The sequence below is a fragment of the Coffea arabica genome, chromosome 2c (genome assembly GCF_036785885.1).
Source record: "Coffea arabica cultivar ET-39 chromosome 2c, Coffea Arabica ET-39 HiFi, whole genome shotgun sequence".
Taxonomy (NCBI): Eukaryota; Viridiplantae; Streptophyta; class Magnoliopsida; order Gentianales; family Rubiaceae; genus Coffea; species Coffea arabica.
This window is the reverse complement of record NC_092312.1, coordinates 27906208-27924751: the sequence shown is the minus strand read 5'-3', so window position 1 is coordinate 27924751 and position 18544 is coordinate 27906208. Positions and strand designations below refer to the sequence as shown.

The 18544-nt window shown below is 40.3% G+C and overlaps 5 protein-coding genes across 5 annotated transcripts; all 5 read left to right on the top strand.

Moving 5' to 3' along the window:
• Positions 1-4209: 4209 nt before the first annotated feature.
• On the top strand, positions 4210-4914 carry LOC140035587 (uncharacterized). The gene is made up of 2 exons (XM_072076874.1): positions 4210-4275; positions 4465-4914. Exons 1-2 carry the CDS (start codon positions 4210-4212, stop codon positions 4912-4914), a joined length of 516 nt encoding a protein of 171 aa, XP_071932975.1.
• Positions 4915-6481: 1567 nt separating this feature from the next.
• On the top strand, positions 6482-7336 carry LOC113724202 (uncharacterized mitochondrial protein AtMg00310-like). The gene has a single exon (XM_027247128.2). The coding sequence runs from the start codon at positions 6482-6484 to the stop codon at positions 7334-7336; it is 855 nt and encodes a 284-aa protein (XP_027102929.2).
• Positions 7337-13054: 5718 nt separating this feature from the next.
• LOC113724201 (uncharacterized) lies at positions 13055-15028 on the top strand. The gene has a single exon (XM_027247127.2). It carries the CDS (start codon positions 13055-13057, stop codon positions 15026-15028), a length of 1974 nt encoding a protein of 657 aa, XP_027102928.2.
• Positions 15029-15088: 60 nt separating this feature from the next.
• On the top strand, positions 15089-16782 carry LOC113724200 (uncharacterized). The gene is made up of 2 exons (XM_072076873.1): positions 15089-15676; positions 15748-16782. The coding sequence occupies exons 1-2, from the start codon at positions 15089-15091 to the stop codon at positions 16780-16782; spliced, it is 1623 nt and encodes a 540-aa protein (XP_071932974.1).
• A 198-nt stretch (positions 16783-16980) lies between these two features.
• Positions 16981-17616, top strand: LOC140035586 (uncharacterized). The gene has a single exon (XM_072076872.1). The coding sequence runs from the start codon at positions 16981-16983 to the stop codon at positions 17614-17616; it is 636 nt and encodes a 211-aa protein (XP_071932973.1).
• Positions 17617-18544: the final 928 nt, after the last annotated feature.

The following is an 18544-nucleotide window of genomic DNA, read 5'->3' as shown; positions in this document are numbered from 1 at the left end:
TATCTCCGTCCTTTTTCACTACCTTGTGGATGCTTCCATTGTGACTACTACTATTTTTTTTACATTTTTTTTAAATATATATAACACTAATAAAATCGCAATTATCATTCTTTTGAATATTTAGCGAAAAACAACTGCACTTATTAGTCATTTTTTCACATTTGGTATTACATAAAATCTAAATCAATATCCATGAATTTTTTTACAAAATATATGCAACACCTGACAAATAAAAACTCAAGAAAATTAACATAACAAAATCATAATTTCACTACAAACACAAAAAGTTGCCAAGAAAAGGTACATTATTTTATCACAACAAAATACCATTTTGTTAATTTTAAATTACAATATACTCATGCATATTAGTACTATAATACATTATATATATAAGGCGGGGGCAAGGCACGGGTGGAGCCCTATTTAAACTAACCCTAAATTATAGATAAGTTTACATAATAAGTTAATTAAATTGCTATCCAACATCACATCTTGTAATAGCAAAATATTTTGATGAATATATAATAAGGAAATGCAACAAGCTAAAAGCAGACCATTGAGGAAATAGGAAAATTGGGGTTAATTTGGAAAGAAAAATATGCTCATAGGTTTGTCAAAATTAAAAGTAAAATATAATTCACTTTGGAGGGCAAAATATATATTTTTGAAGTTTAAGGTGGTAAACTGTTACAACCCCATAGGTTCAAGGGGCAAAGTGTTATGAACCCTAGTTTTAAAAGTTTAACTAGAAATATGCGTCAATCGAGAATACCAAAATTCCTTTGCTAGATTGGCCTCCTGTTAGTTTGTGTGCCTGCCCATATAGTCCAAAGATCTATCATAACTAATACCTAAATTTTAACACTGATTCAAGAATATTCAAAGAAACAGCTTGTTTTTTGGATTATATGTTTGTAATTTTTCTATCCTCAAACATAAGTACCATTAATCGTAATGCTCCAAATTTTAGAGATTTTGCTCTAGTGATACTTACTGGAGACAACTAGGGAAGGTTACTGAAATTTGATCCAAAGACTAATCAAGTAACCGTTCTCCTGAAGAATCTCATGTTTCCAAATGGGGTGGTATTGAGCAAAAATAATGATTTTCTGCTGGTTGCTGAAACCACAAATTGTAGAGTATTGAAGTATTGGCTTGAACCATCGAAAGCTGGGACAGTTGAAATCTTTGCCAAGCTTCCAGGAAGGCCGGACAACATCAAAAGACACCAAAATGGAGAATTTTGGGTGGTAGTTGTTTCACTGGAGAACGTGTTTAATCCATTCGGATCGATAGTTAAATTGAGTCAAAATGGTGACATACTGAAGATAATAGAGGCTGGGAACGGAGAAGAATGGCGATTTAGTTGCGATGTAAATGAAGAGAATGAACATTTATGGATAGGATCTGTAGTGCAATCAACTTTTTTAGTAGGTTTTCTTTTCTTTTTTGCAACAAAAGAGAATCGAATTTAATGACTTCATTTTTGTACTACTTCATTGTTTACTACATTTCAACTTTTTAGAGATTGTTTTTCCCCTTTTGTAGATTTTGAAAGTGCACGTCTTCAAAATTGATTCACATTCTAGTTGTGCATATGGATAACAAATCTCAAAATCTAGTCTTTTTCGTAAAAAAATCTTAGATGATATTAGGTAATTAGGTCCAAAATGTCCTCTCATACGAATTTTCACATAATTTAAGGCAGGCGCGGAGCCACATAGGTTCAAGAGGGGGCAATCTGCCCCCACTTAATTTTCAAAAACCGCTATATGCAATGCTTATTATTGGCATTTTTTTCCCTCACACAAATTTATGCATTTCAGGTCAATATTAACTGGTACTAAAAGTGAAAAACATTTAGAGACTAAAAAGTCAAAACTGAGAAATTGGCATTTCTTATCTTATTCACTCTGCTTGGATTGTGGAGTTTTCCACAAACTTATTTTTATTTTTGAAGTGTATAGTAGTATACTTCAAAACACTTTCAAAAACATTCTAACTACACACAATCTCAAATACATCTTTAAAAAAAACACTCTATAACTTCTTTTTCTTCCATTCACCATTGCCACCCCCTCCCCTCCTCTCCCTACAACCTTCCCTTTTCCCAACCTGTCACGGCCCAGCCCATGACTGGTCGTGGGTCACGACCTGCAACTAGATCAGGAAAATGGAGGGTTATCAAGAAGGGGGAGGGGAAGGAGGAGGAAAAAGGGGAAGGTTGGAAGAGGAAGAGGGAGGGGCATGTCTATAAAAAAAAAAACTCTCTCTACTTTGAGAGCCTCTCCCTCTAGTTTGAGAGCTTTTCTTCTCAACGTAGGAGCTTTCAAAATTTAAAAGAAGGGCCAACCCAAAAATAGAAAGTGCAGTAGGTATTGCAAAACCACAAATAGTGCCTGTTCAACTTCCGTACGTCCGAGACACCCAAATCCACATCCATAAGCAAACCTTCGTGTTGCAGCCCTGTTTCGTTTGTGGAAAGATCATGATTTTGAGAACAGTTGAAGGATCAAACCCACAAAAAAATGGTTCTAGTGATTAGATGAGCTGGTGTGCGTGTGTGTGTGTTTTCGTAGGTTCTTTTGAGCTTGATAGTACAGATTAGGAAGTTTGGCTCTCTGTCTTTGGTTTTCTTCCACTCTATTTTGCAGGTTTATTCAACTGGTACTTCTACGATAGGAAATAGTGCAAGGTAGCGCCGCTGCAACTGGAAATCTGGAGAATGGAGGAAGAGTTAGCAAGAGCCTTCAGCAAGTTTGAACTATCTGCGTCGGAGCTGGTAGGGGTAGATCTCTGCTCTGATGACATACGTGAGGGGATTCAAGATTGTAGATAGAGTCTGGTTGGAAGGTTGATTGGTGAAAAGGTTGCAAATTTCACGGGCATTAAGAATTTCACTAATCATATATGGGGATATCCCAGGAATTTGACTGTGACTGAGCTGGGTCCAAATCTTTTTCACTTCCAGATGGAGAGGGAAGAGGACCGTGGAAAGATTCTGATGGGAGGACAGTGGATTATGGACAACCAGATCCTTGTGATGAAGGAATGGGAGGAGGGGTGTGAAAGGAAGTCCGACCACTTTAGATTTGCTCACCTATGGGTTCAAATATGGAATCTTCCAGTCCATTGGCTGTGTAAATCAGTGGGCTTTAAGCTAGGAAAGATATTTAAATCTATTAGGAAGGTGCTTATTCCACCGGGGGGAAAATCTGGGAGACATATGAAGATAATGGCTGAGATGGATGTGCAACAACCTCTCCCGAGAGGAACTTTGGTAAAGTTTAAGGGAGTGAATACATGGGTAGGATTTAGGTATGAGAGATGCCCAGACTTTTGTTACAATTGTGAGATCATTGGGCATGGGGATAAATCATGTACTGGGGATAAAAGGGAGGGCCAGTCAGGTAGGGAAGGGCAATATGGAGCTTGGATGAGGGCAGGGAACATCATGACCTCCCCCTTGAAAGCTTGTTCAATGTCTGGCATAGTGGTGAGTCAGAAAACCAGAGAGGTAGCTTTGGTAAACAAGGGACCAAATAATAGGGTTGGGACGACATCTGAGGAAGGATTCGGAGTCAGGATTGGACCAAGCAGAAGAGGGGGTGACAAGGATGTTAGGGATGATGCCCAGAAGAAAATAGCAATTGAGGAAAAATGGGGAGAGGTTTTGAGGGAGAACTTAGAATTGAAAGGAAGACTAGAAGACGAGAGTAAGGTGGAGGGAAAACAAAAGAAGGGAAGTGGAATGAAAATAAGGGAAGATATTGAAATTCAGAATGTAGTAGTGGACCTGGGAACTGACTTGCCCGAGAAAGAAAATCAACATGCAGAGGATATAGCATTAGATGGCAATGAGAGTAGGGAGGGGATAGATAAGCTGGATAAAGGGGTTTTGACTAGTAATGAGACTGAAGCTGTGGATGTAAAAGGCCGAAACCCGGGAAGCAGAAGTACTCAAGGAAGGAAAAGTCAGTGGAGGAGGAGTTCACGTACCAAAAGGGTACCATTGAGAGACATTACAAATAGAGTGCCAGTAAGCAACCTGGGAAAGAAAAGGAAAACAAAGGAAGATTGGCATGACTTGGATTGTATGGAAGAGGATAGAATACAAGGTCCACAAAACAAGCTCTTAAGAAGGGATCAGGATGCTGCTCAGCTAGGAGGGGAAATGGAGGCTAGCCCCACAATGCCTCCACCAACACAATGAAGGTAGCGGTGTGGAATTGTCGAAGTGCAGGAGACCCCTTGACAATTCCCCAACTTAAGGAGGTACTTCATCTCCACTCTTCTAGTATGGTGTTTTTATGTGAGACAAAAAACAAAGAAAATTACATGAAACAGCTGAAAAGAATTAAGTTTGAACACAGTTTTGTAATGAATCCTATGGGTAGAATAGGGGGAATAGCTTTGTTCTGGAAGGAGGGGGTGCAATTGTTCGATATACACAATACTGATTAGTATATTGCACCAAGGGTGATAAACAAGGAGACAAAGGATCACTGGTGGCTAGTAGGTATATATGCAAGTACGGATGAAAGGGTAAGAGTGCAGCAATGGGAGATCATAGGGGAAAAAAAGAAGGAATGGGGTGAGAAATGGATAGCAGTGGGAAACTTTAACGACATTTACTCAAATGGGGAGAAATGGGGAGGAAAAGAGCGATCAGAGGGTAGTTTTAGGGAGTTCAATAGGTTTATCTTAGGGAATGAGTTGGTGGACATAGGGTATAAGAGGGTTTCTTGGACATGGAGTAACACATGGGAAGGGGAGGGAGAAATAAAAGAGAGGCTTGATCGATACTTAGGTAGTGTTGGGTGGGTGCAGACATATGAGAATGCCACAGTGGAATACATTGAAACAGAGGCTTCTGATCACTGCCTGCTAATGTTGGATACCAACCCGCAGTAAAGGAAAGTCAAAAGAAGGTTCTTCTTCGATCAAAGATAGGCAAAGAATGAGGCATCAGTAGCAGTTATTAAAAGGGCTTGGGGGCTGGAACAGCAAGGGTCTAGAATGTTTAGAGTGGTGAGAAGAATTAAGGAGTGTCAAGTGGCTCTAATTGAATGGACCAGGTCAATAAAAGGCAACACAAAGGAAAAAATTAAGGAGCTGAAGGAGCAGCTAAGGGCTGCACGTGAGAGGAATAAGTGGTGTAATAAAGGAACTATCACAGCCTGGAAGCTACAACTCAGCAAAGCTTACAAGGATGAAGAGCTTTATTGGAGCCAGAAGTCAAGAAGCAGATAGCTCAAGGAGGGGGACAAGAACACAACTTACTTCCACCTAAGTGTGATGGATAATAGGAAACGGAACAATATCAGCATACTCCAGAAGACAAATGGGGAGTGGTGTAAGAGTGTTGAGAAAATTGAAGCTGAACTAAGTAAGCACTATACGGAGCTGTTCCATTCAAATGATCCAACCAAATTTGAAGAAGTGTTGCAAGGCATACCTTGCACTATTTCCAGTATCATGAACATACAGTTGATTAGACCAGTGACAGAGCTGGAGATCAAACAAGCCATTTTTTCCATGTTCCCTAATAAAGCTCCTGGAGTTGATGGTATGCCCCCATTATTTTTCCAAACTTACTGGCATATTATCAAAACTGATGTGGTCAATGTCGTGACTAGTTTTTTCCATTCTGGCAATATTTTAACAGCTATCAATGAGACCATTATCTCCTTAATCCCTAAGGTTGAAAATCCTGTAGTGCTTACTAATTTCAGACCTATTAGTCTTTGCACAGTTATATATAAAATCATCTCTAAGATATTGGCCAATAGAATGAAAAAAGTCTTAAAGTACTGTGTTAGCCCATCCCAATCTGCTTTTGTCCTAGGCCGACAAATTCTAGACAATGTCGTCATTGCTCATGAAATTTTGCATTTTCTGCATAACAAGAGAAATGGTCGAGTAGGCTTCATGACAAAAGCTTGATATATCCAAAGCCTATGATAAAGTGGATTGGAAATTCCTAGGTAGAATAATGTTGCATATGGGTTTTTGTCCTACCTTTGTTCCCTGGATCATGACGTGCATTTCCACTGTCTCTTATTCCTTTAACTTGAATGGACAAAAGGTGGGCTATATCAAACCTTCCAGAGGAATTCAACAAGGAGATCCTTTATCTCCCTATTTGTTCATTATATGTACGGAAGGGCTGTCTAGTTTAATCAAGAAAGCTGTGGAAAATAAGCAACTAACTGGCATCAAAGTCTGCAAAGACAGCCCTATGGTTTCTCATTTATTTTTTGCAGATGATTCACCCTTGTGTTGCAAAGCAAGCAAGGAGGAGGCTTAGAAGGTGAAGGAGATCATTCAGATATATGGTCAGGCCACGGGACAGGTAGTAAACTTTGACAAATCTGCTATGTTTTTCTCCAAGAATGCCCCCAACTTGATTCGAAAAAAAATCAGCAAGGTCTTGGACAACATGAAAAAAGCCTCTAGTGGGAAATATTTAGGATTACCTATGACTATTGGGAGAACTAAGAATCAGGTTTTTGGGTACCTAAAAAGTATAATCACTAGTAAGCTTCAAGGATGGAAACATAAACTGTTTAGTCCAGGGGGTAAGGAGGTCCTTATCAAATCTGTCATTATGTCCATGCCTACATATGTTATGTCCTATTTTAAACTCCCCAAAGGCTTGTGTAAGGGTATTAGTGCAACTATTGCTAGGTTCTGGTGGGATGGTGGGAAATTAGGAAACAAGGTGCACTGGGTTAGATGGAATAAGCTGTCCGAAGTTAAAGGGAAAGGGGGGTTGGGCTTTAGAGATTTGGAAGCTTTCAATGTTGCCTTGCTTGCAAAACAAATTTGGAGAGTCATTACCAATCCTAATTTGTTAGTAAGCAAGGTTCTGAAAGATAAGTACATGAAGAGTGATGACTGGCTGATCAAAAAGCCACTGAAAACAGCATCTTGGTGCTGGAAAAGCATGAACAAGGGGGGAGAGCTACTACAACAGGGTTTATACAAGAGGGTGGGAGATGGAAGGACAATAAAAATCTGGAATGACAGGTGGCTACCTGGATCAATCCATGGGAAAATAGCCACGACAAGACCAGACGGCTGTCAGCTAGAGTTCGTTCATGAGTTAATAGAGGGGAGGAAGTGGAAGACTGATCAATTGCAGCTCTGGTTTAATGCAAATGATATGGAGCTCATAACTAGTGTACCTCTTAGTCCTTATGATAGGAAAGACAGGTTGTATTGGGATCATAGCAAGTCTGGGGTATATACAGTTAAAACAGGTTATGTTGTTGCAAAAGGAGGAAGGGACACCATGATCCGCAGGTCAGAACCTGACTCTGAGACTAGCTAGGAAATTAGGAGGCATACGGTATGGAAAAGATTGTGGAACTTAAATATTAAGATGAAATTGAAGCACTTTTTATGGAGGTGTTTGCAAAATGGACTAGCTACTAGTGAAGCACTCTATCAGAGAGTAGGAAAAGGAAGCAATCTTTGTCACTGCTGTGGAGAGGCTACCGAAACCATTGAACACGTGTTCTTCTTTTGTCCAAAAGCTCAAGTGGCTTAGAGGCTAGCTCCTGTGAGATGGAAAGGGATAGTTGAACTACAAGGCAACTTGTAGAGATGGTGGGATGCTGTGATGGACTCAGCAAAGGAGATACAACGAATGGATCGCATCAAGCTAACAGTGAATATTCTCTGGCAGCTATGGAAGGCGAGGAACCAGAGGGTATTCCAACTGGAGAGTGTGGATGCAAAACTGATTATCGACAAAGCTCAGCAGGAGTGGCTCGAATTTGACGTGGCAAATGAAGCTGACTCTTGAACAACTGCATCATCAGAGAGGGAACAGTTGGTTCAGCACGTTTGGGAGCCGTCCAAGAAGGGAGTAGTGAGGATTAATGCGGATGCAGTAGTTTCAGCCAAAATGGTCAGGACTGGTCTGGGGATAGTTGCAAGGAATTGGTGTGGAGAACTAGTGAAAGCTCAAGGGATCGGTGGAAGGAGAAGAGAGAAAGTTGCCACAGAGGAATCATTAGCAATCCGAAGTGCGCTGGAAATGGCTCAAGTTGCAGGATGGGCAAATATAGAAGTCCAGTCTGACTGCAAAAATGTAGTGAGCTCTATTAATGCGGGTAATGTTCAGAATTGTAAGTCACAAACAATTCTAGAGGACATTGAGGCCCTAAAGAATAGTTTTGACAGTTGCCTATTCTCTTTTATTCCCAGAACTGCGAATAGGTGTAGTCATGCAATGGCTCAGTTTGCAAGCAAGGTGATTAGAAACATTGATTGGGATACTTCTTTCCCAGCATGGCTAACTGATCTAGTTAGGAAAGATATGGGGGTAGTTACCCCTTTTTGTAATTAACTCTTGTATTTTCAAGTATTAATATCTAAAAAATGTTATCGTTTGTTAAAAAAATGGAAGATGAAGAGGGAGGAGGGAGGGGGAAGAGGTGGTGGCAGTGGAGGAATAGAGGGAGGTGGCGGCGGTGTAAGAGGGAAGAGGGGAAGGATGGTGGGTGGTAGGAAATATTTTACAAATTTTTAAAAATATCACAATAAAATTTTAAATTTTAAAAATATCCCAAAATATATCCCAAAAATACCTAAGTCAACCGTGATCATCTATAGTCGAAAGTTTTTAACATACACCGCTTCAATAAAGTTTTTTAAAAACACTCCAAAAAAACACCTAATCCATATAAAGTGTAGCTATTATATAAACAAAAATTTTCAATATTTGTGCAAATATAAATTGTTTACAGCTTGGCAAAATATTTAAAAATTATTGAAGGGAGTTGTTTGTTTAGGGAATTTAGTTCTTTGATATATATATATATATATATATATATATATGAGGGGTTATTGATGTCAATTGATTACCTTGTTGATCCACTTGACCCCTATGCATAGAAGATTTGAATTGATTAGAGTTTTATTCGAATTGAGGAAACCACCTATAAAAATGCTAAGTTAAGGTCCTTAATCTTTTTGGTATTCCTTTAACAGACTTCCTTTTGAATTCGAAGTATACCAATAAAAGAAAAAAATTTCTACAGTTTCCTTTATGGAATCAAATTGTTTCCAAGGCTTATAAAGAAGAGCCCGACTGTTTTACTTGTTGGTAATAGTTTGTAATAAGAATGTTGAAGTTCATTGTCCCACATTGAAAGAGGATAGAGTGCTCATTGTCTATATATGCATCATTGTCTAGTTTCCTTTACAAACTTGTTCCAAAATATTAGTTTGGAGGGAAAATTTGGTGGGAAAGTTATTTCAGTTTATATCTCATACACTTGAATATGAATTGAAAGATATATAAAATTTTGACAAGGGTACTTGGGCACCTTAAGGAAAGTGCTTTCACGCCTCAAAGTCTCTGCATTTGTCTAGTTTAGTTTTGTTATTTACTACAATTCTCCAACACTACTTCGAAAAACATTACTCTATTTTAGACAACAAAAATAAAAACCTTTATTCGGCTTCTTGCTGCAAATTCCATTCTTTCAATTCTTTCTTCAGTATGGGTTCTAAGCATTGGTTTGCATCTTTCTCTACCCTACTTCTCATAGCTATATTGATCTATAATGCCGGAATTGTTAGTTGTCAAATCAAGGACTCTCAAAATTTTCCGATTTATGACGCAACCGGACCTGAGAGTCTTGCCTTTAATCGGTATGGTGGTGGCCCGTATACGGGCATTTCTGATGGTCGCATAATAAAGTGGGATACAATTATGAATCGTTGGGTTGATTTGCTGTAACAACTCCATACAGGTTTCTATTTATACTTCCATCTGTAGACAATGAAATTTTAATTAAATTCCAAAAGTTACCATTGGTCTATAAAATATTTTTATCCAATCGGATATTGCCATATGGCACGTACACTTGGAAAAATTGGTTATTAAATGACCAATTATATTTTGCCACGTGTCAAGGCGAGGTGTTCCAAATCAATTCAAATTGCAAGGATATCTCCACCAACCAGATCATATCATGTCACATGTCCATTGGATAAATATCTAAATATTTATTTCTTATTAAAGGGATAATATTTAGAGTTATTTAATCCAAATATACCTCTTATATACTGCAATAGCTTGGCCAGTCAAACGGCGCCATATCACGTGTCCCCACGAGTTTGGCCAATCGATAAATTTCTTATCTCTTTATTAATAAATATAAAATGAAGAGATAATATTTGACTGGCACAGTCCTAATATGACTGCACGTCTTGTAAGACAAGTAAGGTAGTACACAAGTTCTCAACCTCTACCTCTTGCTATAGCTATAAATAGGGGTCTCTCAACCAAATCAAGGGACACACACAGATACACAGAGATATCAAGAAGCATCTCATACACTCAAGTATTGAAGCTTCAAGCTACGAAGGTCTGGGTCTCAAAGCTCCTCAAGTCTTCCGCATATCAAGGCTTGAGCCTTCAAGTATTTTCAAATCCTTCAAATCTTCCATATCAAGATTTGAAGGAGTCGGTGGTTGATCCAAGAACAAGCTGCGAAGCCCTTGAATTGGTGTTCGAGGAGAAGAATCGAAGGAAGCTCTCCATAAGTTCGAGAAACTTCCAGAGATTGTACCTACATATTTTTTTTAAGTTTATATAGTACATATTTGTCGTGTATTTCTTTTTCTTGTCGTTTTGCAGACTTGAAATTTTTATCGCGTACAAATTTTTGGCACGTCCGGTGGGACCATCTCTGCCTTCCATCTCTTCCCCTCGAATATTCAACTACGTCTATCACCAATGGCACCAAAGAGCAACAAAATCGTGATTGCACGTTCCAAGGCTACTGATGCTAAGTCTGTTCAGGAGGCTGCACACGTTGCCACCAATACCCGCGTTATTGGCCCCGTGACAAGGAGTATGACGAAGGCCTCCACCCAAAGTAGCATGGAATCCTCGGCGCCAACTCCCGTCTTCGGGCCAACATCACAAATGAGCTATTCCTCCACGATGGGGGTCCAAGACGTTTTCACCTCGATTGAGAAGGCTCTTGCCATGCTCGAAATTGGATCCGAACCCAAATTTTATAAGCATGACGATGATTCATCAAGCACTGGATCAGCCTATTCACATGAAACTCTTCATTCAAAATTTTGTATTGAAGATTCTGCTGCTTCTTCTGCTGCAATGCCTGCCATGATGACAAATACTTTGAGTCTCGAAGAACAAGTTTCGAACATGTCCAAGATGATGGAAACCATGATGAAACACATCAAGGACCAAGATGCTCTTATCGCTCAACTGCTCACCCAAAAGGACCACGCTCCTGAGGGAAGCCATATGAATTCTTAGGAGAACCAAGAGCGTAAAAATCTCTCATCTAAAGGTAAAGACAAGGTGAAGGAAGTACACGTGACCGCCGAGGGAACTATCCCCGTAGAACAGTTGAAGGAACTTGTTGAAGGCGTGATCAAGGACAAAAATAGGGATAGTTCAAGATCGAGTTTTACCTACTCCAAACCCTACACTGCTAGAATTGACAATCTAGCAATGCCTGCTGGATATCAACCGCTTAAGTTTCAACAGTTCGATGGGAAAGGCAGTCCAAAACAACATGTGGCCCATTTTGTCGAAACCTGCAATAACACTGGAACCTATGGTGACCTGCTAGTCAAACAGTTCGTCCAATCCTTGAAGGGCAACGCGTTTGATTGGTACACTGATCTCACTCCGGGGTCCATCGACAGTTGGGAACAGTTGGAACAAGAGTTCTTGAATCGCTTCTACAGCACTAGAAGAACCGTCAGTATGCTGGAGTTGACTAGCACTCGTCAATGGAAGGATGAACCTGTGGTCAACTACATTGATAGGTGGAGAAGTGTAAGTCTCAACTGCAAGGACAGGCTGTCTGAACCCTCTGCCATAGAAATGTGCATTCGAGAAATGCATTGGAGCCTAAGTTACATTTTGCAGGGTATACGCCCAACCACATTTGAAGAATTAGCTACTCGTGCTCATGACATGGAGTTAAGCATCACGGCCAATGCAACTGATGGGCTTCCTATTCAAATTTCGTGAGTACAGCCACCTCGGCAAAACAATGAAAGACAAGAAAATAGAAAAGGGGGCAAGCCTCCTTCAAGATTCAATAATAAGGAGTCCATGGCAATAAACACAGCTCCCATGAAAATTGCTACCAAAATGAGTCGAAAGATCACTGAGAAATTAGATTCCTCCCAGAATAGATCAGTAAGAAGACCCACTTTAAAAGAGATGCAAGAAAGGGAGTACCCTTTCCTTGAGTCCGACTTACAAGGAATGTTTGATGATCTTTTCAAGGAGAAGCTCCTTGAACTTCCCGACATGAAGCGTCCGGAGGAAGCCGGTCAAGTCAATGATTCGAATTATTGCTGTTATCACCGCTTGATTGGTCACCCTCTCACTAAATGCTATGTCTTTAAGGACAAAATTATGGAATTAGCCCGCCAAGGAAAAATCCTTCTTGAGGAGGATAAAGCATCGGCAAACCAAACAACAATAATATTTGGGTCTGTGTGTTGTCCGATAGAAGTTTTATCCACAACAAGCAGCGCTTTGTCCAAGGAGCTTGAAAAATCCTCAATTGAAGATGTTATTGAAGATGACAATGAAGGATGGACTTTAGTCACTCGGAAGAAGACTTGCAAGCCAAGAATAAAGAAGTACATCTTTTCGAAAAGCATTCATTCGACAAAGCCAAAAGTAACGATGAAATGACAAAATACAACAAAGAAACAAAAGAGAGTGGCCATAAAACCAATTCCTTCAGATTTTCAGCGCATTCAAGAGGTTCGGCAGCCCGTGACACTGAGAGAATTTATACCCAAGGGGTATTTAAGTGACGATACCGATGATTTCACTTCTTGTAATGTCGTCAAAGTTGAAAATCCTCAAGTCACACAAATTGGCACTGAATTTGAGAAAAAACTCAAAGTCGATGATAAACCACCGGTGGATTGTGCAACGACCATCATTTTTTATGATAATGATTTAACTGTTGAGTTCAAGACCCACAATCGACCTTTGTTTGTTAGTGCATATGTTCGAGAACAAAAGATGAGTCGGGTACTCATTGATGGGGGATCTGCTGTCAATATCATGTCCGTACGTGCTATGAAAGAGTTAAGAATCTCAAGTGATGAACTCTCCCAGAGCTGCCTCATGATCCAAGGATTTAATCAAGGAGGGCAAAGAGCAATTGGTCTCATAAGGCTTGAATTGCTCATTGGTGAGCTGTCTTCAAGTGCGTTATTTCATATCATTGAAGCCAAAACCTCTTATAACATGCTTTTGGGAAGACCCTGGATTCACGAGAATGAAATTATACCATCGACTCTGCATCAATGTTTCAAATATTGTCGAGACGGTATTGTTAAGAAAGTTATTGCCGATAACAAACCTTTCACGGAAGCCGAAACTCACTTTGTCGATGCCAAATTTTATCTTCACAAAGAAGCAAAAAGAAAGGAATCGGTAAGGGAAGAAAGTCAAGATTCCAAAGTACCCATTTGGCGGTATACTCCAAGATCAAAGAGAGAAGAAGGTCAGTCTTCTTTTATCAGAAATGACACATTAAATGTTCCGCTCACCAAAATAGAGCCTGTTAAAATTGAGAAGGTGAGCTTGCAAGGGTTTGTTCGTCCCAAAGAAGAACCGGCAGTGGAACATTACTCGCTACCAACTAATCGGACTCAAGAAGGTTTTGATCCAAACGCCTATAGACTTCTTGCTAAGGCGGGTTATAACCCAAATGAGAAGAATACATTGGGCAAACTCCCTCCTGAAGTGACTGGCGAGAGGACTCACGGATTGACACCTACGCAAAAAATGTTGAAAGAAAGGGGTTATAATGTTGAAAGTTCATCGATGGGTCTTGATTATCAACCGCCCTCTCCTGTTCGTATAATGATCAAAAGAGCGAGTTGTAACTATGTGAACGAAGAAATGGAGGTCACAAGCCGAAAGAGATCTGTGTCCGACCGATTGGGAAATAAGTCAAAACGTACTTCTGTGTTTGACAAACTTGGCCCGCAGCTGAAAAATCTGAAGTCGCCCATCTATGAGAGATTAAGCAGTAAGAAACAAGAGTATCAAGTTGTCAGGGAAGAAAGTCTCGCTCCAATAAAGAAGAACAGACCAAGAAAGCGAGTCTCCAATTTCTTCATGCACTATGGAGACTTATTCAATGTAAGAATTGAAACCATTTTTGAAGAACAGGGTCAAGAAAGTACGGCTTCCTGTCACCATATTACGATCAGTGATCTTGAAGAAGAAGAAGAAGATGCAGATGACGCTCCCGCTGAACTTGAACAAGGGGTAAAAAATACGGTTGATGAGCTAAAAGAGATTAACCTTGGCACAAGCGACGATCCTCGCCCGATTTACATAAGCTCTTGTATGACTCCTGAAGAAGAAAAAGAGTATGTTGATTTGCTGCTCGAGTTCAGGGACGTCTTTGCCTGGAATTACTCAGAAATGCCTGGTTTGGATCCAAGGGTCGCCGTTCATAATTTGTCCGTCAAGCGAGGAACAAAACCTGTCAAGCAAACGCAAAGGCGTTTTCGGCCCGAATTGATTCCTCTGATAGAAAATGAAATAAATCAATTAATTGAAGCCGGATTCATACGAGAAGTAAAATATCCAACATGGATTTCAAGCATCGTCCCTGTAAGGAAGAAGAATGGGCAAATTCGAGTTTGTGTTGACTTTCGAAACTTAAACGAGACTTGCCCTAAAGACGATTTTCCTCTCCCCATCACAGAATTGATGGTAAATGCTACAACCGGGCATGAAGCACTATCTTTTCTCGATGGATCGTCTGGCTACAACCAAATACGTATGGCGCCCGAGAATGAGGAGCTAACTACCTTCCGCACCCCCAAGGGAATTTATTGCTATAAAATAATGCCGTTTGGCTTGAAAAATACTGGAGCGACATATCAAAGGGCAATGCAAAGAATATTTGATGATATGCTCCATAGAAATGTGGAGTGCTACGTTGATGATCTTGTGGTGAAATCAAAGAAGTGAGAGGATCATATTCAAGACCTTCGAAGAGTTTTCCAACGCTTTCGGAGATACCAATTAAAGATGAATCCTTTGAAGTGCGCATTCGGAGTCACTTCTGGCAAATTTCTCGGTTTCATCGTTCATCAACGGGGAATAGAAGTCGATCGATCTAAAATTGATGTCATTGTGAACATGCCTGAACCGCGAAATATTCATGAATTGAAGAGCCTTCAAGGGAAGTTGGCATATATCCGGAGGTTTATCTCTAATTTGGCCGGGCGATGCCAACCCTTTAGTAGATTGATGAAGAAAGGGGTACCCTTCGAGTGGGATGAATCGTGTAGGAATGTTTTTACAAGTATCAAGGCGTATCTCATGAATCCCCCAGTGCTGGCTGCGCCCATTTCCGGAAAACCATTGATTCTCTATATTTCCGCTCAAGAACGGTCGGTTGGGGCCTTACTTGCTCAAGAAAACGATGAAGGTAAGGAGAATGCACTGTATTACTTGAGCCGGATGATGACATCTAATGAGTTGAACTACGCACCCATCGAGAAGTTGTGTTTGGCACTTATATTTATCATTCAGAAGTTGAAGCATTATTTTCATGCACATACTATTCGTCTCATATCTAAGTCCAATCCCATTAAATATGTCATGGCAAAACCTGTACTATCTATCGACTCGCGAGATGGTACCTCCAGTTTCAACAATTTGAAATTATTTACGTACCTGCAAAGGCTGTCAAAGAACAAATATTGACAGACTTTTTAGCCGATCATCCCCTACCTGCCGAGTGGGAGTTGACTGATGAACTTCCCGATGAAGAAGTGTTTATGGTCGAATTGCCGCGGTCAATGTATTTCGATAGAGCTGCCCACCGTGATGGAGCTGGTGCGGGAGTTGTCTTTTATACTCCTGAAGCAGATATATTGCCATACTCTTTCACTTTAACACGCCGGTGTTCCAACAATGTGGCTGAATATCAGGCGTTGATTTTCGGTCTTGAAACGGCTGTAGACATGAAGCAGTTGCATCTTAGAGTCTACGGTGATTCAAAATTGGTGGTAAATCAACTCCTTAGTGTTTATGATGTCAAGAAACCTGAATTGATCCCATATTACAAGTATGCAAGGCAACTCATGGGATATTTAGGTAATGTCACTATAGAACACATCCCTAAAAATTTCAACCAACAAGCTGATTCTTTGGCAAGGGTGGCGTCCATGATCACTCTACCTTCTCATCGAAATCAGATTTCAATATGTCAAAATTGGGTCATACCTCCGATGTTTGATGAAGGTAATGATAGTGAAGAAGAAAATACTTATCATATTTTTGTCCATGAGATCGAAAAGGAGGATTGGCGTCACCTCATCACTGATTATCTTAATCATGGAAAGTTACCAGAAGATCCTAAGAAAAGGGTTGATATACGTCGTCGAGCACCACGTTTCATTTACTACAAAGGGACGCTTTACCGAAGGTCATTCGATGGGGTGTTTCTACGATGTCTTGGAGAAGATGAGGCCATGCAAGCAATGGAGGAGGCTCACTCTGGGATATGCGGTGCTCACCAGTCTGGCCCGAAATTACACTTTCGTATTAAAAGAATGGGATACTACTGGCCAACAATGGTAAAGGATTGCATTGACTTTGCTAGAAGATGTCAAGCATGTCAATTTCATGGCAGTTTCATCCATCAGCCCCCTGAACCATTGCACCCAACTGTGGCTTCTTGGCCGTTCGATGCTTGGGGTTTGGATATAGTTTGACCACTTCCAAAGTCTTCTAGCGGACATGTTTTTATTTTGGCGGCGACGGATTACTTTTCAAAGTGGGCTGAAGCGATTCCTCTAAGAGAGGTCAAAAAGGAGAATGTAGTGGATTTCATTCGCTTGCACATCATTTATCGGTATGGAGTCCCGCGTTATATCATTACCGATAATGGTAAGCCTTTTTGCAATGTAGCAATGAACAAACTTTGCGAGAAGTTTCATTTCAAACAATACAATTCGTCCATGTACTACGCTCCTGCAAATGGACTCGCTGAAGCATTCAACAAGACATTATATAATCTGTTAAAGAAAGTCGTGAATAAATCGAGAAGGGATTGGCATCTTCGAATTGGAGAAGCACTTTGGGCATACCGGACTACTTTTCGAACTCCCACGCAAGCGACCCCATACGCACTTGTTTATGGTGTTGAAGCTGTTCTTCCACTTGAGTGTCAAATACCTTCGCTAAGAATTGCGATTCAAGAAGGGTTCAGTGGAGAAGATAATGTCCGTCTTCGCCTTGAGGAGTTAGAAGCACTCGACGGAAAGAAATTGGAAACCCAGCAACGGATTGAATGTTATCAAGCCCGCCTTTCAAAAGCATTTAATAAACATGTCCGGCCACGCTCTTTCCAGATTGGAGATTTAGTACTCGCCGTTCGGAGGCCGATCATTCTCACTCATGGCGGTCAAAAAAAGTTTACTTCTAAGTGGGATGGGCCCTATGTTGTTCGAGAAGTGTATACAAATGGCTCATACAAGTTGGTTGCTGAAGACGGGTTAAGGGTTGGCCCCATCAATGGCAAGTATCTAAAAAGATACTATGCGTAATCGGGACCGCGCAAGGCTCCTGGCCCGCATGAGGTAAAACTGTGGATGGCAACCACCAGTAGTGTAGTATGTGGTTAAACTGCTGAAACACTCCACCAAGTCTAAGGTGGTAAACAAATAGATACTCCTGACCCGCATGAGGTTAAAATGTGAACGGCAGGAACTACGTGTGACTTGATTCCCTTGTTGGGATACGTAGGCAGCTTGGAGGGCAGCCTCTAAGTTCAGTTACACCACTCCAAATCAAATCCTTGTCCCTTGTAAAAAAAAAAAAAAGAATTTCCTCTTTCCAAAAAATAAAAAAAAACATAATAAAATGCTCCATTTGAGTTCTTTTCTCTTTTTAAAAAAAAAGAGATAAGAAATGAAAAGCGTTTTATTATTGGGAAAAAAAAAAACTCATTACATGGGAAAAAAAATGATGAATGGCAAAAGAATTCAGGAAAAAGAAGAACATGGTGGAAAGTCTATACATCAAATTTGTATTCCACTACAGTTACTTTATATGATTCAAGTGCAGACTTCATGTCCTCAAGTTCCTTCACAGCGTCATCAGTCAAGATGCTGGTCTGTTCAATGGAAGATAGCTCATCATGCGCTTGGGTTATTTCGACCTGGATCTCTTTGAAGGTCTCATGCTTTTGATCGATAGTTGAGGTGATTTCCAGGCTTTGCTTCTCCAAACTGATGAGTTCCTGTTGCAGAACCTTCTTCCTGGCTTCAATGGATTGCAACTCTTCTTCAAGACTTTGCAAATGACGAGTCAATTCTTCTCCATTTGCCTTAACTTTCTCGAGTTGGACGGTCGCTTTGGAAAGGAGTTCTGCATGTGTTTCTTTGTTCATCCTTTCCCACAATGAAGATGCTAGAACATCATAAGCCTCCGCCTTGGTAAATAATTCCATCAAGTGGTCTTTTAAAGGGAGAC